Source organism: Centropristis striata, chromosome 1 (assembly GCF_030273125.1).
Source record: "Centropristis striata isolate RG_2023a ecotype Rhode Island chromosome 1, C.striata_1.0, whole genome shotgun sequence".
Lineage (NCBI taxonomy): Eukaryota > Metazoa > Chordata > Actinopteri > Perciformes > Serranidae > Centropristis > Centropristis striata.
In genome coordinates, this window is record NC_081517.1 from 17,687,930 (window position 1) to 17,709,235 (window position 21,306).

The 21,306-nt window shown below is 38.1% G+C and overlaps 2 protein-coding genes across 2 annotated transcripts; both read right to left on the minus strand.

Moving 5' to 3' along the window:
• Nucleotides 1-876: 876 nt before the first annotated feature.
• Nucleotides 877-17,172, minus strand: LOC131971729 (protein GPR108-like). Its single transcript, XM_059333303.1, has 18 exons — nucleotides 16,629-17,172; nucleotides 14,825-14,944; nucleotides 12,339-12,389; nucleotides 11,997-12,088; nucleotides 11,832-11,902; nucleotides 11,518-11,717; nucleotides 11,377-11,439; nucleotides 11,182-11,283; nucleotides 10,972-11,105; nucleotides 7,108-7,183; nucleotides 6,897-6,970; nucleotides 6,698-6,815; nucleotides 6,486-6,616; nucleotides 5,459-5,502; nucleotides 5,318-5,367; nucleotides 4,753-4,836; nucleotides 3,578-3,699; nucleotides 877-2,703 (listed from the first exon to the last, which is right to left on the minus strand). Exons 1-18 carry the CDS (start codon nucleotides 16,722-16,724, stop codon nucleotides 2,616-2,618), a joined length of 1,716 nt encoding a protein of 571 aa, XP_059189286.1. The 5' UTR covers nucleotides 16,725-17,172; the 3' UTR covers nucleotides 877-2,615.
• A 970-nt stretch (nucleotides 17,173-18,142) lies between these two features.
• LOC131974626 (caspase b-like) lies at nucleotides 18,143-19,950 on the minus strand. The gene is made up of 3 exons (XM_059337022.1): nucleotides 19,884-19,950; nucleotides 18,704-18,977; nucleotides 18,143-18,591 (listed from the first exon to the last, which is right to left on the minus strand). The coding sequence occupies exons 2-3, from the start codon at nucleotides 18,966-18,968 to the stop codon at nucleotides 18,392-18,394; spliced, it is 465 nt and encodes a 154-aa protein (XP_059193005.1). The 5' UTR covers nucleotides 18,969-18,977; nucleotides 19,884-19,950; the 3' UTR covers nucleotides 18,143-18,391.
• Nucleotides 19,951-21,306: the final 1,356 nt, after the last annotated feature.

Here is a 21,306-nt window from a genome sequence, read left to right on the forward strand (position 1 = left end):
GTTGTTTTTAAAGGATTGTATAGCCATTTCAGGTGGCTAAGGATTTTCTACGGAAGCCCTGAAGCGAATTGAGGGAAAAAAAATCTGGTGATCCATCATCTCAGTCTGATCTAAGTTGTTAACTTTACTTTATGATCTAAAATACGTGTAAAAGGGTTTTGTCAGGGTAATGCAAGTCATGTTTTTTTTAACTGTGATACATGTTTGAAATTTAATGTTTTGCCAGGTGAAAAAAACTTTTTGGCTCCTCTTTTGTGAAAAAAGTAGACAAAAAATGGCAGGTGATTTTTTTATTATTATTTTGGAAAGAAGTTTGTTGTGGTAATACTTATGTCAGCAACAAAAAGCAGAACCCAGCCACTACATACATACAGTGTGAACCTTGTAAGCAAGTTTTCTAATGCACAAAATGTATTTATTTTAGCACATTTTTTTAACACAACATATTCAGAGTGCATGGAGAAAATTTAACCTCAAACACAAACTTAGAGCCTGGGGTATGATTTGTGATATTGGGCTAAATAAATCTGATGTGAAATTAGACAAAACCTCTCTCTAAAGCTGAAGATGAGTCGACTGATTGTACACACCAAAATCCGGTGATTCATCTCGGGGAGTACGACTTGGTGCTGAGCTCAAAGACAAGAGAGCATTTACCAGACAAGAAGGGTGACAAAAACACACTATTGAGTTGCGTGGTAGGGTATGTAGGATTCTGCTTTTTTGTTGTTTTTTTAGCCATATTAGTGACTGAAAGCCAGGGTTTATTGAACACTTGAATGTTCTTTTTCTGTTTTATTTATGGAAATGGGTTAAATCGGCAAACACAGCTTTAAAAAAATGCTTCAGAACATATACAACATAGCTTCATTTGAGACCTTTCCAGAACACCAGCTTTATTGTGACAGTTCACACAGACATCAAACGGCCCTCTGTCATGAGAACAAAAACCCTTTTCTGCTCGACCGGTTTACGGACCGTTAACTCCAGTCCTCCCAGGCACGCGGCATGAGAGCCTGGAGACACATTAGCAGTCTGTAAACACTGTGCAGCTGCGTCATACCTGTACAGGAGTGTCTGTGGTTAACCTCAGTAGTTTTTCATTGATTCCTGACATTTACTCCTCCCCTCAGTCTATTAAAAGAATCAAAATATCAAATTGAACCGGAGCCTGTGTCTGAATCACTGCCTATAAAGCCTCTATACAGTTTTTATAAATGTTATGTGCCTTCCTTTTGTATCAACAGTCTCTGTAAATTATTTACAAATGGCCATCAAACCCCGCCTGGCTGCACACGTTTTCTGATCTTTCACCAATAAGTCATCAATAATTAATAAAATAAGCTTCACATCAAGAGCAAGAAGGTAAAACCAAAAGCAGACAAATTCAAAGAAATGATCAGTTAGGTCACTTCTCTGCCCAGATTGGCACAGCGTGGCCAATAAGAGAAAGAGGAAAAAAAAAAATAAGAAGGCCATCGTCGAACACAAGTGGAACCACTGCTCTGGTTATGCGAGAGACTGATCCAACTACCTCTTTATTCTTTAAGAGGTCGACGTGTCACCATCTGGGACATGTGAGTTGACCTCAACCACTAAAGCACTAAATTACAGCAGCGGTCCATATGACGGACTGGGAGGAACTCTTACTTCCCAACATAAACAATAATACTGAAATAAAACATTTCAATATGCAGTAAGTAAATATATTGAAATATGCAGCCTGTTCTATACATTTCAATATACAAATTAAATACATGGGGGAAAAAGTAACATACTGTAATGTGTGGTGATGAAGTTTTAAAATGACCAATGCGACATCACTGACCCCTGAATAGTGGGAAGAAGCAACGGCATGTTAAGGTTGCTGCCTAAATTTTAAATATATACTGATTAGCCTTTTACCTGAGTACGGGCCATTGTCTCCAAAGGGAAGGAAAAGAATGTGTTGTTGTGTCCAAATCTTGTGTTGTCTCAAATTCACACACACACACGTGTAGTCACATCACACACAAAAAAGGTACAACTAAGAGGCTCACAGAAGTACCGTTTTAAATAGCCGATATAAACGCACCCGAAAGCAAGTCTTTCTCTAAAATGATAATTATCTTTGGAGAGAGAGAGAGAGAGAGAGAGAGAGAGAGAGAGAGAGAGAGAGAGAGAGAGAGAGAGAGAGAGAGAGAGAGAGAGAGAGAGAGAGAGAGAGAGAGAGAGAGAGAGAGAGAGAGAGAGAGAGAGAGAGAGAGAGAGAGAGAGAGAGAGAGAGAGAGAGAGAGAGAGAGAGAGAGAGAGAGAGATGAAAAATAAAGAACTTCAGAGCTCCTTTCCATATCTCCACCCATCATGTGGCAGGAGCTCGTCTCCTTCTGAAACCTCTCAGAGTTTCTTGGTGTTCCGAAGAAATGGAGATCGTCCAACAAAGTTAGTCTCTTTTTTCTTTTTTTTTTTTGCATAGCCAGACAGTGGACACAACCACTGCAACCACTCTTAGAGTTTTGAAAGGAAAGCCGTCACTGGGGGGGTGGGGAGCCTTGGTCCGTGTGCACCCCTTTGTACCAGCTGGCCGGGGGGATGTTTTAGTGGGTCCTCTCCCCCCCAAAGATGCAGCTTCCCGCTCACAAGGTGGACTCTTTCTGGCGCTCGCGTCCGTTGCATGTTTTCTTGACTTTGGAAATGCCCTCCAGTGCACCGGACTCAGTCACTCTGAACACAGGTAGAGAGAGAGAGGGAGAGAGAGCGAGAGAGAGAAGCAACAGAACTTCAATTCGAGTCTTTTCACTTTTTATCGATCCTTGGTACCCGACTGATGCAAAATAAAAAAATGAAGCTTTATAACTCTGATAACTCTGGTGAAACATATGGCTACCATTACTTCCTGATTAATATGGGATTTTTAAGACAAGTATCAATTGTAATTTCAGAGGAGAGAAATTCAAGATTATCGATATAGCCGCTGATATAATACATTTCTGAGCTGGAATGAAAGTAGACATTTCCTGTGTGGATTTTGCACCAATTTTGAGTGTATGAGTGTACAAAGACACTCAGAAGGTTTTCTTGAACAAGCAACTTTCATCAAGAACATTTAACATCAGTATATGCTGTAGAACATTTAACATTTAATTTCAAAATCATCTAAAGCATTTACTCTTTCCATTGTTAGTGGCATTTACATAATCCATTCAATTGACTAAATCTATAAAAATTATTTGAAATTATATTAAATGGTAATTATATAAGAATAAACTTTTCTTCACAAATACAGGTTATTCCATTATTGCTGTCAATGCATGGTTACAGTGCAAGCAGGAAATGTTACTAGCTGATGCATGACTTGCATCTAGCAAGTAAAGAAATACAGGTAAAAATAAACAGTTAGGGTCACCGTTTCAATGGAAACCCTGGGCACGATCGGAAAAATATCTAAAATATTAATTAATTCCTCTGGATAAAACTGCTTAATAAATGAAGCCATTTAGCATTTTTTCACCACACAGTCTGTGTTAGACAATGTGTTGTACCTGTGAATAATGTGAGTAAAAACTGATCAAAAAGCGTGCCAGGTGTGTGAGCTTACACTTCATCTGCCTCTACGTCCTCCTCGTCCTGGGGAAGCTGGAGGTAGGGGTTGTTGGACGCCGGTCTGAACTTGTAGCCCGTCAACACGAAGAAGATCAGAGTAGACACCTCCACCAGAAACTGAAGAAACAAGACAGTGTGTTTAATGGCAGGTAGAATTAGAATTACTGCCTCGCGGCTGTGTGCCTCTGCAAACCAGCAGAGTTGCCGTTTACATCCATGTCTGTCCAGACAAGTAGTCATGACAGTGGACGATGTTTCAAATATGGATGTTGCTGCAAAGAAGCTACAAATTCTTAAACGTGGATGCCTCAACCACATCTTTACCCAGCAGCACCGAAGAGCACTACAATCAGCACAGTTTTCTGTGTTTTTGCACAATATTATGCTTTTTTTAAATATAAAATCTAATCATGTCAACATTTCATACTATTAGATGGTTGTGCGAGTTGTTTTTTTCCCACAATTAGTGAAAATTAGTAAGAAATTGCCACAAGGTTTTCCTGAGATATCACATTCATAAGAATTGGATCGATGCAAGGTCTTGTTAACCTCACCTTTCACCTTCAAAATCGAATCAGTTCATGTGGACATTTGTGCCAAGTTTAAAAAGAAATTCCATGGAAGGGACAGACAGAAAGGCCCACTACATAATGCCTCCGTCCACAGCTGTCACCAGCGTGGAGGCATGAAAATGATTAAGGTGAATGCACAAATAACAAAGATGAATATTGTTCACAGCTGACCTGCAGTTCAAGAGCTGCCAAAAGCTTCTAACTAACAGCTTCAATCTCTGTCAAATTTCTTTCCAAACAGCATGCAAACAAACTTCATATTACTGGCAGCAGGCAGTTAAAACATAAATCTTAGTCAATGTGCTATTACTCATTCTTTAAGTTGATATTAAAAAGGTTCAATTATTGAATCAGTGTAGCCTGAAACATTTTCTCTTTCCAAAAATGCTAATATCCTATCCTCTGGTGTTGTTGACCATTTGCTGAGTAACAAATGGCTCCGACTATGTAATGTGTTTGCAAACATCCTATTGGCACACATCCCAGTAAAACTTCCAGCCAATTATGCCCGGCCATTGTTGAGTCAGCGTTAAGATACAGGATGTCTTTGACCTTTTACAACCAAAAGTCAGACTGTTATTGTACGTTGTTGTCTTACCTCATAGCACCACTGCCACTGGAACGGCATAGTGACCTTGAGCAGGATGGCTATGATTCTTGTGAAGTAGATATAACACACAATCTAAAAAAAAACAACAGAATTTTAAGAAATTACACAAAGTTGGTGGTTGGATGCTTAAAACCATGCAATTTTTATTCTGAGCAGAATCTTCCCCTTACTTAAAGTTAGTTAAACTTGTGACAAAGAACAATGGTATACATTGTTAAAAGGGTGAAACAGGATGTGGGGTTATGTGCAAAGCTTTTGTTGTGGCTCTGCTGCGATGACTCTGCTGAATGAGGAGCCTGTAGTGGACTTGCCAAACACTGTGACTCAGTGTAATTCACTGTAAGAATAGTGCTAGATACCAGATAATAAAAACATGTCCTATTAAAATAACAACAGGCAATATGAGCCACATTAAGGTAAGTAAATGTTTGTATTCCGAGAGGATTTAGATGTCAAGCTACGAAAACTGTGGTTTGAAATTTCACTGGCAATCTAATAATGGATGGATAGATTGATGGTCGAGGACGGAAGAAAAACACTGCTGACTCCTTACCATCACATAATAATGCCGGAAGAGCTTGAGCTTCTCCAAATTCATGGCAGCTGAAAGAGACAGACCATATTTAATTAGATAAAACAACACAATATCTTCAACTTATAAAATATTTTGACCTCGACTGATCAGGATTATCACCTTTGCCGTCGGTGCTAGAAGCCTCCTGTAGATGACGGATGGACCTGTAAAAGACATGTTTGTTTGAGAACTACAAATAGACCTGCACACAACCTGAGGATTTGTTTGTAACGTAATGGGATAGCTTGTCCACCTAACAGCTTTAAGTTTAAATCTGCAACAGCTGTGGCCATGTATGCACATGCATTTCAGCCATGGAGGGCAAAAACTTTGGTTGCCAAAAATTGGGAGCATTTTTGTGGATTGGCTGACCAAACAACCAAGCTGCTGGTTGCGTAGAAGAGGAGAACCTATGATTGACTTGATTTACTTGTTTTCGATGATTATTTTTGGTCCTGGCAAGCTCACCTAAAATGTATTCTTTGTCCTACAACCTTGCCCCAAAAAACATAATGAAAACTGAATGCAATGATATGCAAATCCTTTGCAACCTACATTCAATGAATACCGTACAAAGAGAAGATATTTAATGCTCAACTGGGAAACTTTTTTTTGTAAATATATGCACTCATTCTCAACCTGATTTACATTTTACACAGCGTCCCATCATCAGGACTGTACAAATGATCTGAAAAATGGGATGATTTCTAAGCTGTACAGTTCCCTCTCACCGCCCTCTGCAACTTGCCGCCTCCATTCATTTCAATGAGCTGAGGGGAAGCGGTTTCAATCATATCAGTAGGAGTATGAAGCAGTTGGCACCCGCATTAACACACAGATTTCGCTCTGTCGCTCTGAGTTTATCATGCTGAACTTTGGCAGTAACCTCCCAGCTGCAGGAACTGCTTTAAAAGAAAAAAACCCGCTTTGCTTTTGTGGGGAACACTCTTGCAGGTAGGTGGTGTGTCTAAGCAGCTTAAGTGCCAAATTTTGCCATAAAGATCCTTTTATCTCAACTAGCATGTCTGGAAATAGCCAGCTGCTTATACATCAGTCTCAAAAGTAGTCTTAATTCAATATTTCAATGGTTTTTCTTAAAATGGAAAATGTAACCGATACAAATTAGGCAGACCACACATGCACTTACCAGACAACAGGGAAAAGGATGGCTCCGCAGCAGATGAGGTCGACCAGAAAGAGGATCTCCTTCCACAGATAATACTCACTGGAGCCTTCCTCTGTTGACTCGATAATGATGTAGGCAACATTGGCCAGGACCTGGAGGATGACGGGTGAGTGGGTCATCAAACTATTTCACTAAGTGCAAATGATCACCCGCTGTATCTCATGCACACACACCTGCAGAGGGATGACGATCATGAAGATCTTCTTTTCTTTGTCGGATAGGATGTATTTGACGAAGGCCCAGCCGGTGCCAATCAGTGCCAGTGTGATGAACAGCAGAGCCCCCTTGAGCCTGGAAAGTACACGAATATAAACTGTAAGAACACAAAATACAGTTTTAAATAACTTCATATGCTGGACTTACTTTACTTACAGGTGTGTGATATAATACATGACAGCCCAGCCTTCAATAGGATGCCCCTCCGTGTTGATGAAGTGATAGTTGATCTGAACGACAGAGAGAGAGAGAGAGAAGTTCAATAAAAAGACAATGAATTCCAGGCATGCTGTTTGCACATGGAGCAGTACAGACAGAATAAATAGACAAATACAAATAGTGTTCAGTGCAGTGAGGCTGTACTTACACTGTGGAAAACCAATGATATGGACTTGGTGAAGGCCAGAGCTGCCATCAGCCAGTGGATCTTAAACACACTATACCTGGAAAGAAGCACACAGGGGAAGATATTTAAATATCTTTTATGGTAGTGAATCAGTGCCAATACATCAATTTCACTTAAGTTTCAGGAAAAAATTCTAAATGGAAAAAAAGTCATGTTATTGTGATGTGCAGCTTTTGCTTTTGGTCCAACAAGCGTTTAAAAAAACCTTTGACAATCTTCAATTTAAAAGTGGAATTTCTCAATGCATGACATTAAATAAATTATTTATTATATGGAAAAACAGTCATGTAAATTAAAAACTTTGGCAAAAGTTTACCAGTTTCTGACTTCAGTAGGACTGTTTAGTTTTCTTTTTAATTCACATGTATTCAGATGCTTAAGGCATGCAAGTTATGGCATGTCAAGCAGGAAACGCACAGGTGTAACCGATACAATTAACAACAACTGCATTCCATTGCGGTGAGCTCGTTACAGGTTCCTGCTGTTGCATGGGTTGGCTCACTGGGACACTAAATGCAAATGAGCCATCATTAACTGGTCAGAACGTCTGCCATGAATAAGGTCTGTTTGTATTGAAACAAATTCACATTCTACAAACATTTTCCCCCTCTGGATGAACTGTGATAATTTTTGGTAATCCCTTAACTTTTCATCTAGTGTAATCAGCATTTTTGAAATTTGTCTTTGTTTGACAAAGATTTATGACCAAAATACCAGCAAAACTAACAACATTCTCATAAGCATCAGCTGTACTTTGTATTCAGTGTCATTTAGTAACTTTTTGCATGTTAAACTAAACTAAGATGGTGAACATGATAAACATTCTTAACTGACTGTTGTTAGCATTTAGCTCAAGGCAACATTGGGCCTCAGTGCAGCCTCTCAGAGCAACTAGGATAGGTGTAGAGCCTGATGCTACATTTCCACTTCATGGGACAGTATGGCTCTTCTTAATTCAACTCGCTCTTTTTTGGTTTTCCATTGTCAAAAGCTGTGGATAGCACCTGATGCCTGCTACTTTTTTGGTGCCATCTCTGTCAAGCTTCAAAGCTCCTGAGCCAATACTAGAAGGTGAAGTTAAAACACTGTAGAGCACTGACTGATCAGAGAGAATAATCATTAGAATAGACACAGGACAGCCTGCACAAACCTGCCATTTTAAAATAGCCAAGCTGTAATTTTTTTTTTATCCACTCAACTCAAATTTAAAAAAATGGCAACCCCATACTACACCATTCAATTGACAAAGTGCAGATGTTCCTCCGCATTTAGTTGCAAATAAATGGATCCAGCAAGTGTCCAGGTCTCTCACGATAACTACATTTATATATTGTCCTAGAAATAATTGTGATGAATGATATTATTGTCCGTTTAAGAGCATTTAAGGCCACTGCATACCGCGGTGCATGTAGAGAAAGCTGCCCGAGCCTGAAGCAGCACTTCAATATCCAAATCTATAAGACCAAGTCCAAGTCTTATAATAGTTGAGAAAATCCTGCTGTTTATTCTGCCATCACGTTGGCAAAAATGTTGGTGACATTCTCATGTAAACAAACATCCATGCAAACACTACAGGCGATATTGTTTGAAATATGGACATGATCCAGTAACGTGTGGTCAGAACAAATAAATTAAATGGTTATATTTATCAAATGGTTTGAACTATAAACTAATTTTCCATTCAACTTAGGGCTGGGCGATATATCGATATAAAAAATATCGATATATTTTTAAATGTGAAATGGAATTAGACCGTATCGCATATATCGATATAGTTCAATTTTTTTTCTTTCTTCATATATAAATGCTGCCCTTACTAGGGTTTGTCATATTTAGTTCTTTAGTAATGTTCATTATTCTTTTCTCATATAAATATATTTATTTCAGAAAAAGATTGGTCTATTTTATTTCATAGGCTTTTTTTATTTAAGATATTATTTTATTTAAATGTGCACTTTATGGAGCTTTGATTTTTTTTAAAAAGTACTCCTGCTGTTATACAGTATTTATGTTCACTTAAATAAACGGTTTCAATTAAACTGCTTGTGACATGTCATATTTGGCTTTGACTGAACATTTGCAATAAAAATATTGGGATATATATCGTATATCGATATTCAGCCGAAATATATCAGGATATGACTTTTAGTCCATATTGCCTAATTCAACCTAAACAATTTTGATTGCTTTTTATAAAAAATCGCTACATTTTTGCATTTCTCGCTCAAATACGGGGAAGAGACGAAACGATGGGGCAGCAGCGAGCTGAGCCTCACCTCTGATGGTGCAATCCCTCACAAACTGTGCTCTGCCATGCAATGAGAACGTGTTACTGTCTCTCTGTATGTCGCCAATCAAATACTTAATTAGGGGTGCACCGATTTCCTTAATTTTGCGGGATCGGCCGATTCTTTTAAATCAAACCGATCTTATCTACCTCCGCAAAAACCTGAAACTGCATCTGCACGTATGCCGGAGGCCGGCTCGTTAAGAAGAGCCGCCGTTAGCAGCAGTTAGCTACAGTTAGCTCTGTAGCAGTACAGTGTGTATGTTCTGCTGCTGCAGAAGGTGTTCACTTAGTGATCTCTGTTTGTTTACAACAAGCACCGGACACTCTGTGTACAGTTAGCGATGTCGTTAATTCACAATCACTATGTTTATGATCAGCGGAGACTCTGTGCATAATTAGCCATGCTGCTTTCAGCTGCTGACGTTGTGCACAGTTAGAGACGGTGAAATCCATACGTCACCTCCAGAGTCTCTGAATCCCTCTGGGGCCAACTTGTCCCGCCGTGGACAACACCCTCTCCTCCGTTTGTTTCTTCTTCTACAGCTTGGCATCTAGCCCGCCACACTGTATCATTAAATGCTACGCTGCCCCCCGTGCGGAAGGCACCAGTAATACAACTTTTTTTTCTTCCAGATATGATGAACTATCCGATTTGTTATGATTTGATGACTATTCGAATATCGATGCCCATCCTTAGTTGTATGCATGTTGAACTATAATGAAACCAAAAACTCAGGACACTTTATTTATGGTTGCAGTTCTTCTGTTAGTTTGTCCTGTAAATTGTTGTTATTTATTTTAAGTTCAATATTTTATTAACTACCTCAGACATTGTGATTTCCTTTATTTGTTAAAGAAAAATACTGCTGTGTTACTGTTTTTCAATAAAATAAGATTCAAACATTGAAGGTGTATGCTGTGAGTTATAAAAAAAATCAGTATCAGCCAAAATCGGAATCGGCAGGTCAGGCTTTTTAAAAATCGGTGATCGGCTAGAAAATTGCAATCTGTGCACCCCTACTTTTAATATATGCCCCACTGACTTCCTATAGTTTATATGTATATAATATGTGTGCAGCCTGTTTCGTGTGCTCAGCAATCTTACAGCGGCAGTGAAGAGGCACTAGGTGAGGCAGGCAGTTCAGTGCTTCACCAGCCATGAACCTCACTGCATGTCACTGTGAATCATATCATGTGAAGATGTCACAGCAGTTTCATGCAGTGTCACTATGGCGTTCAGCCGAGAATCTCGCCGACACTGACGGGTAATTGTCTGCAGTGGAAAACTAAATAAAGTGTGGAACCTGGAGAATATGGAAGCAAATCTGAGTTTAGTCAAGTTAAGTTGAGTTTAACCATGCTGTGGAAATGTGGCATTAGTGTGTGTTAATGTGGGTGTTGTCACAAGTTCACAGCATGACTTTGCAAACGTCCAACCACACACAAGTCATTTGGCAACTTCAAACAAGGAAGCTGTAAGATTCTGCTACACATAATGTAAGCATTCGTGTCATGTTGCCTGCATGCATGTGTACCTGTGCTTCATGAGCGTGTACACCCAGACCATGGCAGCGGTGAAGAAGACTCCAGCCATACCAATGTAAAGGCGAGACAGAGGAATTTCTGCTGCAGACAGAAAGCCATCTGGATTCTTCTCTTTCACTTCCACCTGCAGGGGATACATTCAGGTTAACACATGCACACACACCTGAGCACGCATGTACGAACAAACACATTGAACTTACAGCAAAGGAGTAGGGGAACTTGATTCCAGGCGCCCTGTTCTGACAGTAGTGGAACTTGAGGCTGTACAGACCCTCCGCCAGCTGGCCGACCACCATGTGGAACTGTAGAAGGATAGAGAGAGAAATGTCATGCAACAGCAAACCACATCAAGCACTGTTCACATCATATGTATTGGTTAAGAAACGTGTGCTTACGCTGAAGTTGTAGGAGCCGTTAACTTTGTCCAGAGCTAAAGTCAGGGCCTTAACCTTATCCAGCTAGAAGTAAATACAGATTAGAAACTGAATTTTTTTATCGATCACACAAGCAGACACAGGTAAACAAACTCATTTGACCTCAAATTCATTTTCCTCCACTTTTGTAGCTTCTACTGCAGGCTTAGGGATTTCTTCCTTCTCATCTTCTTTCTTCTGACCCTCAGAATCATCTTGCTGTTTGACTTCTTTCTCTGCAGGTTTATCCACATCCACATCCGGTTGCGGTTCACCTCCACCTACTTGCCCAGCAGATTTAACGGCGTCCCTGGATTTCCTCGCTACAGGAAACAATTACAGGTATAGGATACAGCAAGTTACTCATCATATTCCTCAGGTTTCACAATATGGTGGTAGAATTGAGTTGAGACTTGTAAAGTGTGGGCAACACAGACCTTTAGGTGCTTCCGCCTTTGGCCTTGCGATCAAGAGGTTGTCTTGGTCACCCATAGCTCTCACATTGACGCTACAGAAACACAAATTATATAGTCAGTCTTCACATTAGGCTGTCAGGGCACAGTATTTCACACTTCTGAAGACTGCTGCTGAAGGATACACACCTCAGCGTGCTGATATCAATAAGAAAAAGAATGAGAGGCTCATTGTTGTTCAACTTTGTAAGAGAGAGCGGGCATGTCTCTGTCTCCTCCGCCTGCAGAAAAATGATTACAAATCACAAAAGTCAAACAGATAATTAAGTCAAACCAGCCAACCACAAATTTCATCAATAATCCTACCCTGACATATCAATAATCTGATTTATCACTATATTATTAGCATTCATAACATCAGACAAAAGACAAAGATTTTCATTGACGGCATAAGAGCCTGACTAATTAAAACAAGCTTGAAAATAACCATGTTTTAATTTCTACAGAAATATTTATGAATGATGTACTCACTGTGTAGGACAAGACTCCATTCACACGAGACCTGGAGAGGCTGAAGCCAACCTAAAGAGTTATAAATGTGGTCAGTCAATGGGTCCAAAGTATATTATTTTTCAGTTTAACTGCGTATCTTTTATCACTCCAGGTTCATTTAAGAGCTCCCAACGTTTTCCTACAAATTCTAAAGGCCAAAATAAAATAGACAGCAGGAGAAATCAATCATCGTACATGCTGGAATGCAAATTAGTTCACTGGCTTGTGATTCTTGTGTTTAGTTGGCCAGAGACTTTTCTGCTGCTAGAAACACTTCATCACATCTCGAAAATGACAGCCCACAGCGCAGACTGAAATCTTGAGACAAAAACTGTCTTCATATAAAATTGATTTTTTGTGTGAGCTTTTTGATGTTTAAGTTTGATGATTACATTTTCATAGAGGTATTAAAAGTTCAAATGATAGTGGCTTTTTAAAGGCTGATATAATGACAATTTGAAGCAAGGAAATACCAGTAGACAATAATTGGCTCATATCAAATGCTGACTTGCTGTAAAATCTGCTGTTTCCTGGGACGACAAAGATTTAATCCACATTGTTTAACCCTATCTACAGAATAATTATTAATGAAATAATTTTTTAAGTTTTTTCATGGAGTGGAGAACTGCTTTCTGAAAAGAGGGCAAACAAATATGAGAGGCAACTACTTCTATAGGCGTATTTAATTAAATATAATAAGTATGTCTTTTAAAAGATCTACTTACCTACACATTAAAAAATTAAATAATCCCTCTGTTGGTTTAGGAACGAGAACTGAGCCTGGGCTTTTTATTAAAGTTTTACAGTATATATAAAGGATATTCCATGCTCTGAGTGAGTTATGCTGCGTGTTATGTTAATAGATTTCTAATGCATGTGATATGTCTTATGTAATGTGATAGTGTTCTACTGTGTCTATGAAGGAGGCTGTCTTTAGTTTATGGTGATGGAGCTCTCTGCTTAGGAGGGAGACGACTGCAGAATTTTTATTTCAGAACTGTGATAAACAGCAGTAGTGCTGTTTTTTCTCTCGCAATCAAATATTAATTTTCCTAACCAAATGTCCAAATTCATATTTGAATTTAGCATATTGATTATAATCCAATAATCTCTTTATTCTTAATATATATAGCCACCACCATATCACTGCCATCATCCAGCAAGTTTTAGCTCCATAATATTTTTTTTATTAATTTGACTGATGAAGTTTGGTTTATTCATATCAGTTAGTCATTACATTCATCCAGCAATAAAGGAGGCACTGTGTTCCAGTGCTGCTACATAGATTGAATGCATTGTCAGCCATTCAGTTGTCTGCATTCATGCCATTCTGGGCAAGACAATCAATAATAGATGTGATGAGGCTGAACACTGATGAGCTCTTGACATTTGAAGACGTGACGTACTGCATAACAAACTGTTTTACTGCCACATTATATTACTCTGTTTATGAACTTCATGTGACTAGTTTTTTTTTAACTCTCATTTCTTATTTCCTACACGATAATGAGAACTTGAGCAGCATGTTAAATTAATTGGGCAGTTGCCTTCATCCTTCCTCAGAATGTTATCACAATCTAATAAACAGAATGTGTATTGAATAAAACAGTATGACAAAGATAATCACTGTAGGGTTAGTTAAAGGGTACAGCTGGTCTTGTTGTGTATTTTGCTTATTATCTACAAATACCGTTAAAGGACCAAAACTAACTGTGCATAACAACCTCTAAATACCTTCTGGCACTCAGCAGCCCAAAGCTCATTTGTTTAGACTGAAGACAAATATAGAGAACGAACGAAACGGCATATTTGCCTACGGGACTTTTGCATTGGATTCTGGATGCCTGCAGAAAAAAAAGCTCTAACAAACACAAACGTTTCTGATGCTGATGCGTTTTGTTCAGCAGGATAATCTTCATGTTTGAAGTGTTAATGCAGCCGATAGAAGTACAAAGCTAACGTTCTGCTATAACAAACTCATTCCTGTGGTGCCCTTTTGACAAAACCGATAACAAATATATAATATAAATTTTTTTTAAATCTATAATGTTGGGGCTTTTAATACTCGTGGACAGTCAAATGCAAATAAAAGGGTCAGAGTGATGTATGTGGGATTGACTCAAAAATCAATCATGGTGATACAGAAATCATGTTGACAAACTGTGTGGCTTCTTGATGTGTATTTGGGCAACAATAAAGCTCTTTGGTGTGCAGAGGAATAAACTATATCAGGCTTACTTCTAAGTACAGTAGGAACAATTAATTGTTTGTTTTTTTACTGTAAGAAAACTGAAGAGCCCCACCATCTTAATCCTTGAAAACTAATATAAATCCTTTTCTGCTCTTCAAATTAATGCATTCAATAAAAACTATTTTCAGCAAATGACTACACTGATTTTAAAGTTCAGTTGGTCAAATAATAAAAATTCTCACAAACTCACACACACAAACAAACTTTGTCTTACAGGGTAAATGCTGTAGTTCACCAGGCTCTCTGGGATGCGCAGAGAAAGCAGGTTGACATCCAGAGTCCCATTGGCATAGAACCCAAAGTTGTTGAGGTCGACAGCAAATCGAGTTTCATTCTGGGAAGAAAAGAGAAATAGAGAGTAGGAGAGTTGAGGTGTTGTGATGAACTTTTCAGACATTTAACAATTACACAGCTAATATTCATTCGCAGACATTGGTTGAAGAAGTATCCAGATATTATAGTTAAATACCCCCATTCATCTGGATATTTTATCAGAGAAATTCAACTTCAACAGCGCTTTTCTTTTTCTCGTGATGCAGGTCACTGTAACTGTGTTATACTGCACAAAATACATTTTTGAGTTGTTCAAACTTCTAGTCATGATTTGGATGATTCCATAGAGCTGCAGGACGCATATATTGCAGTCAACTAAACACACAGTGAGTAAAATGTAAAAAGGGCAAACATGTAAAAAGAGAAAACATTTAACATTGACATCTTCTATTACTTATCTAAATCTGAAACGTAGCTAGCAACTATGCTTGTTAGTGGTTCAATATTTGCCTCTAAAATGCAGAAGATCAGAAGACAAAAGGGGCAGAAAATGGAAATACTCAAGTACAAGTAACTTACCTCAAAGTTGTACTTAAATCGATACATGAGTAAATGTACTTTTTCAAGTTATGCAGGAAACACAAAAAACTTCACCAAAAGTGTAACATATGACATTTATTGATCATTTCACTCAAAAAGGATGTAACAAAGGATGGCTATTGGCATAGTAATAACACCGTGTATAAATTGTGTAACTTAAGAGAAATAAATGACTTGGGCAATTTTTTTAACATGCCTTTGTGACTTTAGCAAGATATGGTAACACTTTATTTTGAAGGTGTCTACATAAGGGACACAAGCCTGTCAGAAACATGACATGACAAGTATCATGAGCATTAATGTTACTTCAAAGTGTCATTAATGTTCATGCATGTAGACACCTTCAAAATAAAGTGTTACCACATCTTGCCAAAGGCATGTTCAAAAAATTGCCTAAGTCACATTTTATTTTGATTTAGGCATAATAAATCCGATTAAGACACACACTTGACCTAGGCCATTATCTTAAAGGGGTAAAATCACATGATCTGATCAACTGAGGATGTAGGCGATTTTACCATAGGTGGCCGGCGTCATGAGGAAAATGACAAAAAAAACAATTTTGACAAAAAATGACATAGGCGATTATTTTAACGGAACAGGTTCATGAATTTGTGTTCATCACAATAATGTTGCAGCTGGTGAAGGTGTAGTTAATTTGAATTACTGTCAACACTGCGGTGTTGCTTAACCTACATACACCAGGATGTAGGAATTGATATATATATATATTATTATTATTTATCTAAATCTTGCTTGCCAATGTCACTAGCAACTGTAGCTGTTAGTGGAGCTAAAAGTACCTAATTTGCCTCCAAAATGGAGAAAATAGAAGAGAAAAGTGGCAGAAATTGAAAATACTCAAGGGAAATACAAGTAACTTACCTCAAAGTTGTACTATGAGTAAACATACTTAGTTACATACACCACTACTAGCAGATAGCCTCATATGCATGGTATCATAATCCTCACAAGTCACGTTTTATAACTTTTCTATACATCAAGCTTTACATTGTCACAACAACACGACACCGTCTGTCAGAGCTCATGTTAATTACAGCGTACTAGCCAGCCACTAAAACGCCGTCTGGAGCTACTACTACTAGCTAATATACCTCTATATATGTTTTAGATAGTCGCCTTACCTTCAGGGTGAGCTTGTGTATCCTCGCTTTGCACCCAGCCAGCAGCAGTAGGAGAAAATATCCAGCCACAACACCTCCTCGGTGCGTCGCAGCCATCGCCAGGCAGTAACCGACCTGCTAACAGTTAGCAACGCTGCTAACGTTAGCAAGCGACAATCTCACCAGATGGCTCAACAGCGAGCTAACTAGCAGTGTTAACAGCCTACGAGGCGAGTTACGGCGATGTTAACCTTTGAACTCGGTGTAACGGCTCTCTAATCACGTCGCCTGTGATCAAATTATAACCATTTATGTTGCGTTTTCCGGTTCTTTTGTGCTTTCATCGCGTTAAGGTAACAGCTAGCCTGTAGGTGGCAAAATCTGTCTTCCTGGTCGCCAATCGCGAACGAAACATTAAGCAAAGGTAGAGACAATACCGTCGGCATCCGATTCACTGCCATAAATATAATTCAGAAGACCACACACTGCAGCAGTTATACACAGAGGCAGGGTTTAATGTGATTTATAAAATCTCCCGATATGAAACATCCATAATCGTGTGTTATTTCACCGTAAGACAATCGCCCTTTTCGCCTCACTCTGACGCTCCTGACTATTCCTTGAACTACTTGTCCTAGAGTTGGTCACGTGCTTCCGGCTGAAAGTGTTCACATGATTGACCCTCCACGTCGGATCATGAAATCTCCGGGTTGCCATGTATGCAGATATGATGTTTAACTCCTTTTAAAAAATTTTTTTATTTTTTTACTTGAAATGCTCTTTTTTAAGCCAAACTACTTGGCATAAATAGTTTAAATACTGAAATGAGATTTGGTGTAATACATGGCCCCAAAATACGCTACAATCACACAAACAAAACAAACAAACCAAAAAATAAAAATAAAATATATATATTTTTAAATGATATAAAGATATACTATGCAGTTCAATCATTCATCATCCTTAACCACTTATCCAATTTCGGGTCACAGGGGGCTGGAGCCAATCCCACGGGCCTTTTATAGTCACTGATTAAACCTAAGCTGCATGTTTTTGAACTGTGGGTGAAAGCTGGAGGACACAGGGAGAACATGCAAACTGCTTGCTGTGAGGCAAAAGTGCTATCCACTACATTTTGCGAAGAGGTGCGAACTGAAGCCAAAAATGGCAATCAGGCCCATAAGATAATGAATTGTGACTTTCCCCGAATGAAGAGTGTGAAACTACTATTGCAAAAACATTTTCACAGTAGACACTGACTTACACATCATTGGAACTAATAACATCATTCATTTCTTTATTGCATAGCCTGCATCGCTGTAAAGGAGGCATCATTAATAACCTATTATTAATCCCATCTGCTGTTCCGCTGCTGATTATTTTTTTAACAAGTGCTCTGATGCTCATAACAATTATTGACATTCAGATTAATATAAAAACAAGGGTCATTGTGTTCAGGCTACTTTTTGTTTCACTTGAAACCAACAAACCAACGTAACAACAGCAGCATAAGTGAAGATGAGCCATAAAGTCATTGAACTGACAAGAATTTATGATATAAAATGCATTTTCTCTTGGATTTGAAAAGCTGAATTCATACAAAATAAAACACAACCTTTGTTCCAATATTTCTTTAATGTCTGCAGAAATCAACCAATTGTCCAGAAACCCCTCTGATTCAGACTATTCAGCATCACACAGACTACAAATACACTTTCAAATCACATATCATGAACAACATGTTTCACATTTTAATGAGGTGAAGAACCATTCAACAGAATCAGTTACTGTGTATTTATGTTCATATTAATTGAAACACCAGAGCTGGTGCCTGTAATGTTTGGTGCCACGATTACGCTTTTCCCTTGGGCACAGACTGAGGCACCAGCAGCAGGAGTCAGAGCAGAGGTGGAGGAGGAGGAGGAGGAGGAGGAGGAGGAGGAGGAAGGTGCAGGAGAGGGGTTATGTGCAGCTGTTGATCCACCTGGTTATAAAAGACAGAAAGAAAAAAATAATCTCACTCTGAAAGCAAGGATAGTGCAGAAGATGAAAGATTTGACTCATAGATCAGCCTGAGAGAAACTGATCTTCCCTACCTGCATATTTTTGCTTTAACATCACTGCATTGTTGTTGTGGCCAATCCTCTTCAGGATTTCAACAGTCACGTTCACAGCCATCTCTTCACCGTAGCTGTCAATCATCTTACTGACGGTGTCCTGCCGGTCTGCACTCTCCAGATGGACCTTACGAATGGGCGCACATCCGTCCAGCACCGGCAGACTCAGGTTCCACCGAAAACGCTTGAACTCATCTGCACCCAGATCTTCCAGAGTGTCTAAGATCAGACGAGAAACCTGCATTTCTGATCACTGAAAAGAGGAAAGATGAACTGTCAGTCAGCAGATTGACCTGTGATTTGAAGAAGCTGCAGTACAAGTCAGCAAGAAATATATCCCTTTGGAAAATGTAAAAGGTTTTGTTTTTGATTGTTAGATTTCAATGATGTGTTTTTAATTTGTTGTTGTTGTTGTTGTTGTTGTTGTTTTCATTTCCAGAGTGCTTTGAAAGAAAGGATACATCATATTAAAGGTTTCAATTGTAGTTTAACTTTTTTGGGAGTTATTTTTCCTTTCATAGAGTCCAATGTTACATGTTTTATCATTTTATCATATTTATCTATATATCTACTTTTAACTACAAGGGAAACTTGCTTTTTGGGTTTTGGGTTTTGTCTATCCAAATTACAAATAATATAAGAATTTAATCATATATGCTGCAGTTTTAAAACACAGCAACTTTTTTTTCCTTTTATTTTTACTAATTTCTCACTCATTTGTGTTATCGCTTCTTTTCTTTGAGTAAATACAATATCTAACTTGTGTCCTAATACCAATGAATGTAATGCCTGTTTTTATCTATTATCTTTAAATAAGGAGGATTAATCTTAGTTTTAATATTCACAAGTTGTGAAGTTGGTGAAAAATGTTTTTTAAGTATCTTTCAGGTTTGTTTATTAATTATTTGGTGTCAAATATTTGACAGACCACCAGGGTCCTTTTAAAATATTCTCCAATTTCAAAAACACACAGAAGAAAACTAACTTTATTGTCTTCAAAGGAAACAAGCACAAAACTCAACAAGTTATCGAGATGATGAGTAAGAGCAAACAATCATGGGAATCACAGAACAAACAGGTAAATAATATAATCATGATAAATGTTTTTATCAGTAAGTGAGAAGTGTTTTCTTAATTAATTAATTAATTAATGTCTTACCGTGGCTGCAGACAGTCGTCCTGACTGAAGTTTATCTAAGATGCAGCAGCTCTGTGTGATAATAAACTCCTTTCAGTTTTTGTAACTGAGCTGTAAAACAGGAAGTTTAATAAATGCTGACCACAGGCACACAAAAGTTCATGTTAAAACTCAGAACAAAACTGACCGAAGGCCTTTGTTTAGTACTTCCTCCGTGAGCATAAAGCACGTATGCAAACCACAAGGAGACATTTCCCAGAAGAAGAAAATCTCATTTTGATCTGATTGTGTCTCTCTTATGTCTGCGCAAATCCACTGCAGTTGACCAGCTGAAAATGTTGTTCAGTTAAATTGTTCAGCTCTCCCAGATAATCTAGTCAAGACTTAAGCAGTCTAGGTACTCTGGCTTTCTATTTGGACCTGGTCAAACATGGTCCAGGTAAGAGAAAAGCACTCTAATCTGCCTTGATTGCATTTTCACAAATAGAATATAGTTTCACAAATCAGAAACTATGTTTTAAAGAGTGTTTAGCCTCTCTCAGATAATCTAGTCCAGATTTGAGCAGTCTAGGTACTCTGGTTTTCAGTTGTGGAAAAAGCATTCAGATCCCTTACTTAAGTTAAAAAAAAATACTAATACCACACTGTGAAATTACTCCACTACAAGTAAAAATCCTGAATTCAAAACTTACTTAAGAAAAAGTACAAGCAAGAACATGTACTTAAAGTATCAGAAGTAAAAGTACTTGTTTTGCAGAATGGCCCCACTTACATGGTTATATGCTACATATTCCAAATATAATTCTGGATTATTGATGATGCATTTAAATTTTCTCACGTTAGAGCTCATTTTAACTTCTTAATTCTTAATTTTAAGAAAATGTCTAATCACTTAAATTTATGATGTTTTTATGGTAAATCTCGACCTGAAAAGTAAATAAAGTTGTCAGCTAAATGTAGTGGAGTAAAAAGTACAGTTGCCTTAAAATGTAGTGAAGTAGAAGTATAAAGTAGAAGTATTAAGTATAGGAAATACTCAAGTAAAGTACAAGTACCAAAGTACAGTACTTGAGTAAACTTAGTTAAATTCCACCACTGCTGGTTTTACTATCTGGACCTGGTATAACATGGTCCAGGTATGAAAAAAAGCAGCAAAATCTGCCTTGGTTGCATTTCCAGAAATAGAATATAGCTTTATTAATGTATAAACTCTGTTTTAAAGAGTCTTTAGCCTTCCTGGAATAATGTAGTCCAGGTTTGAGCAGTACAGGTGCACATGTTTTCTATCTGGATCTGGTCTAATGTGGTCCACATAAGAAGAAAAAACTGTGAAGTCAGCATCTACTTTATTAATAATAAAACAAAACATAGCTTTCACAAATCAGAAACTGTGTTTTAAAACTGAATATTTTGGGAGATTTTAGAAGGTCCTGTAGGGTGCAGT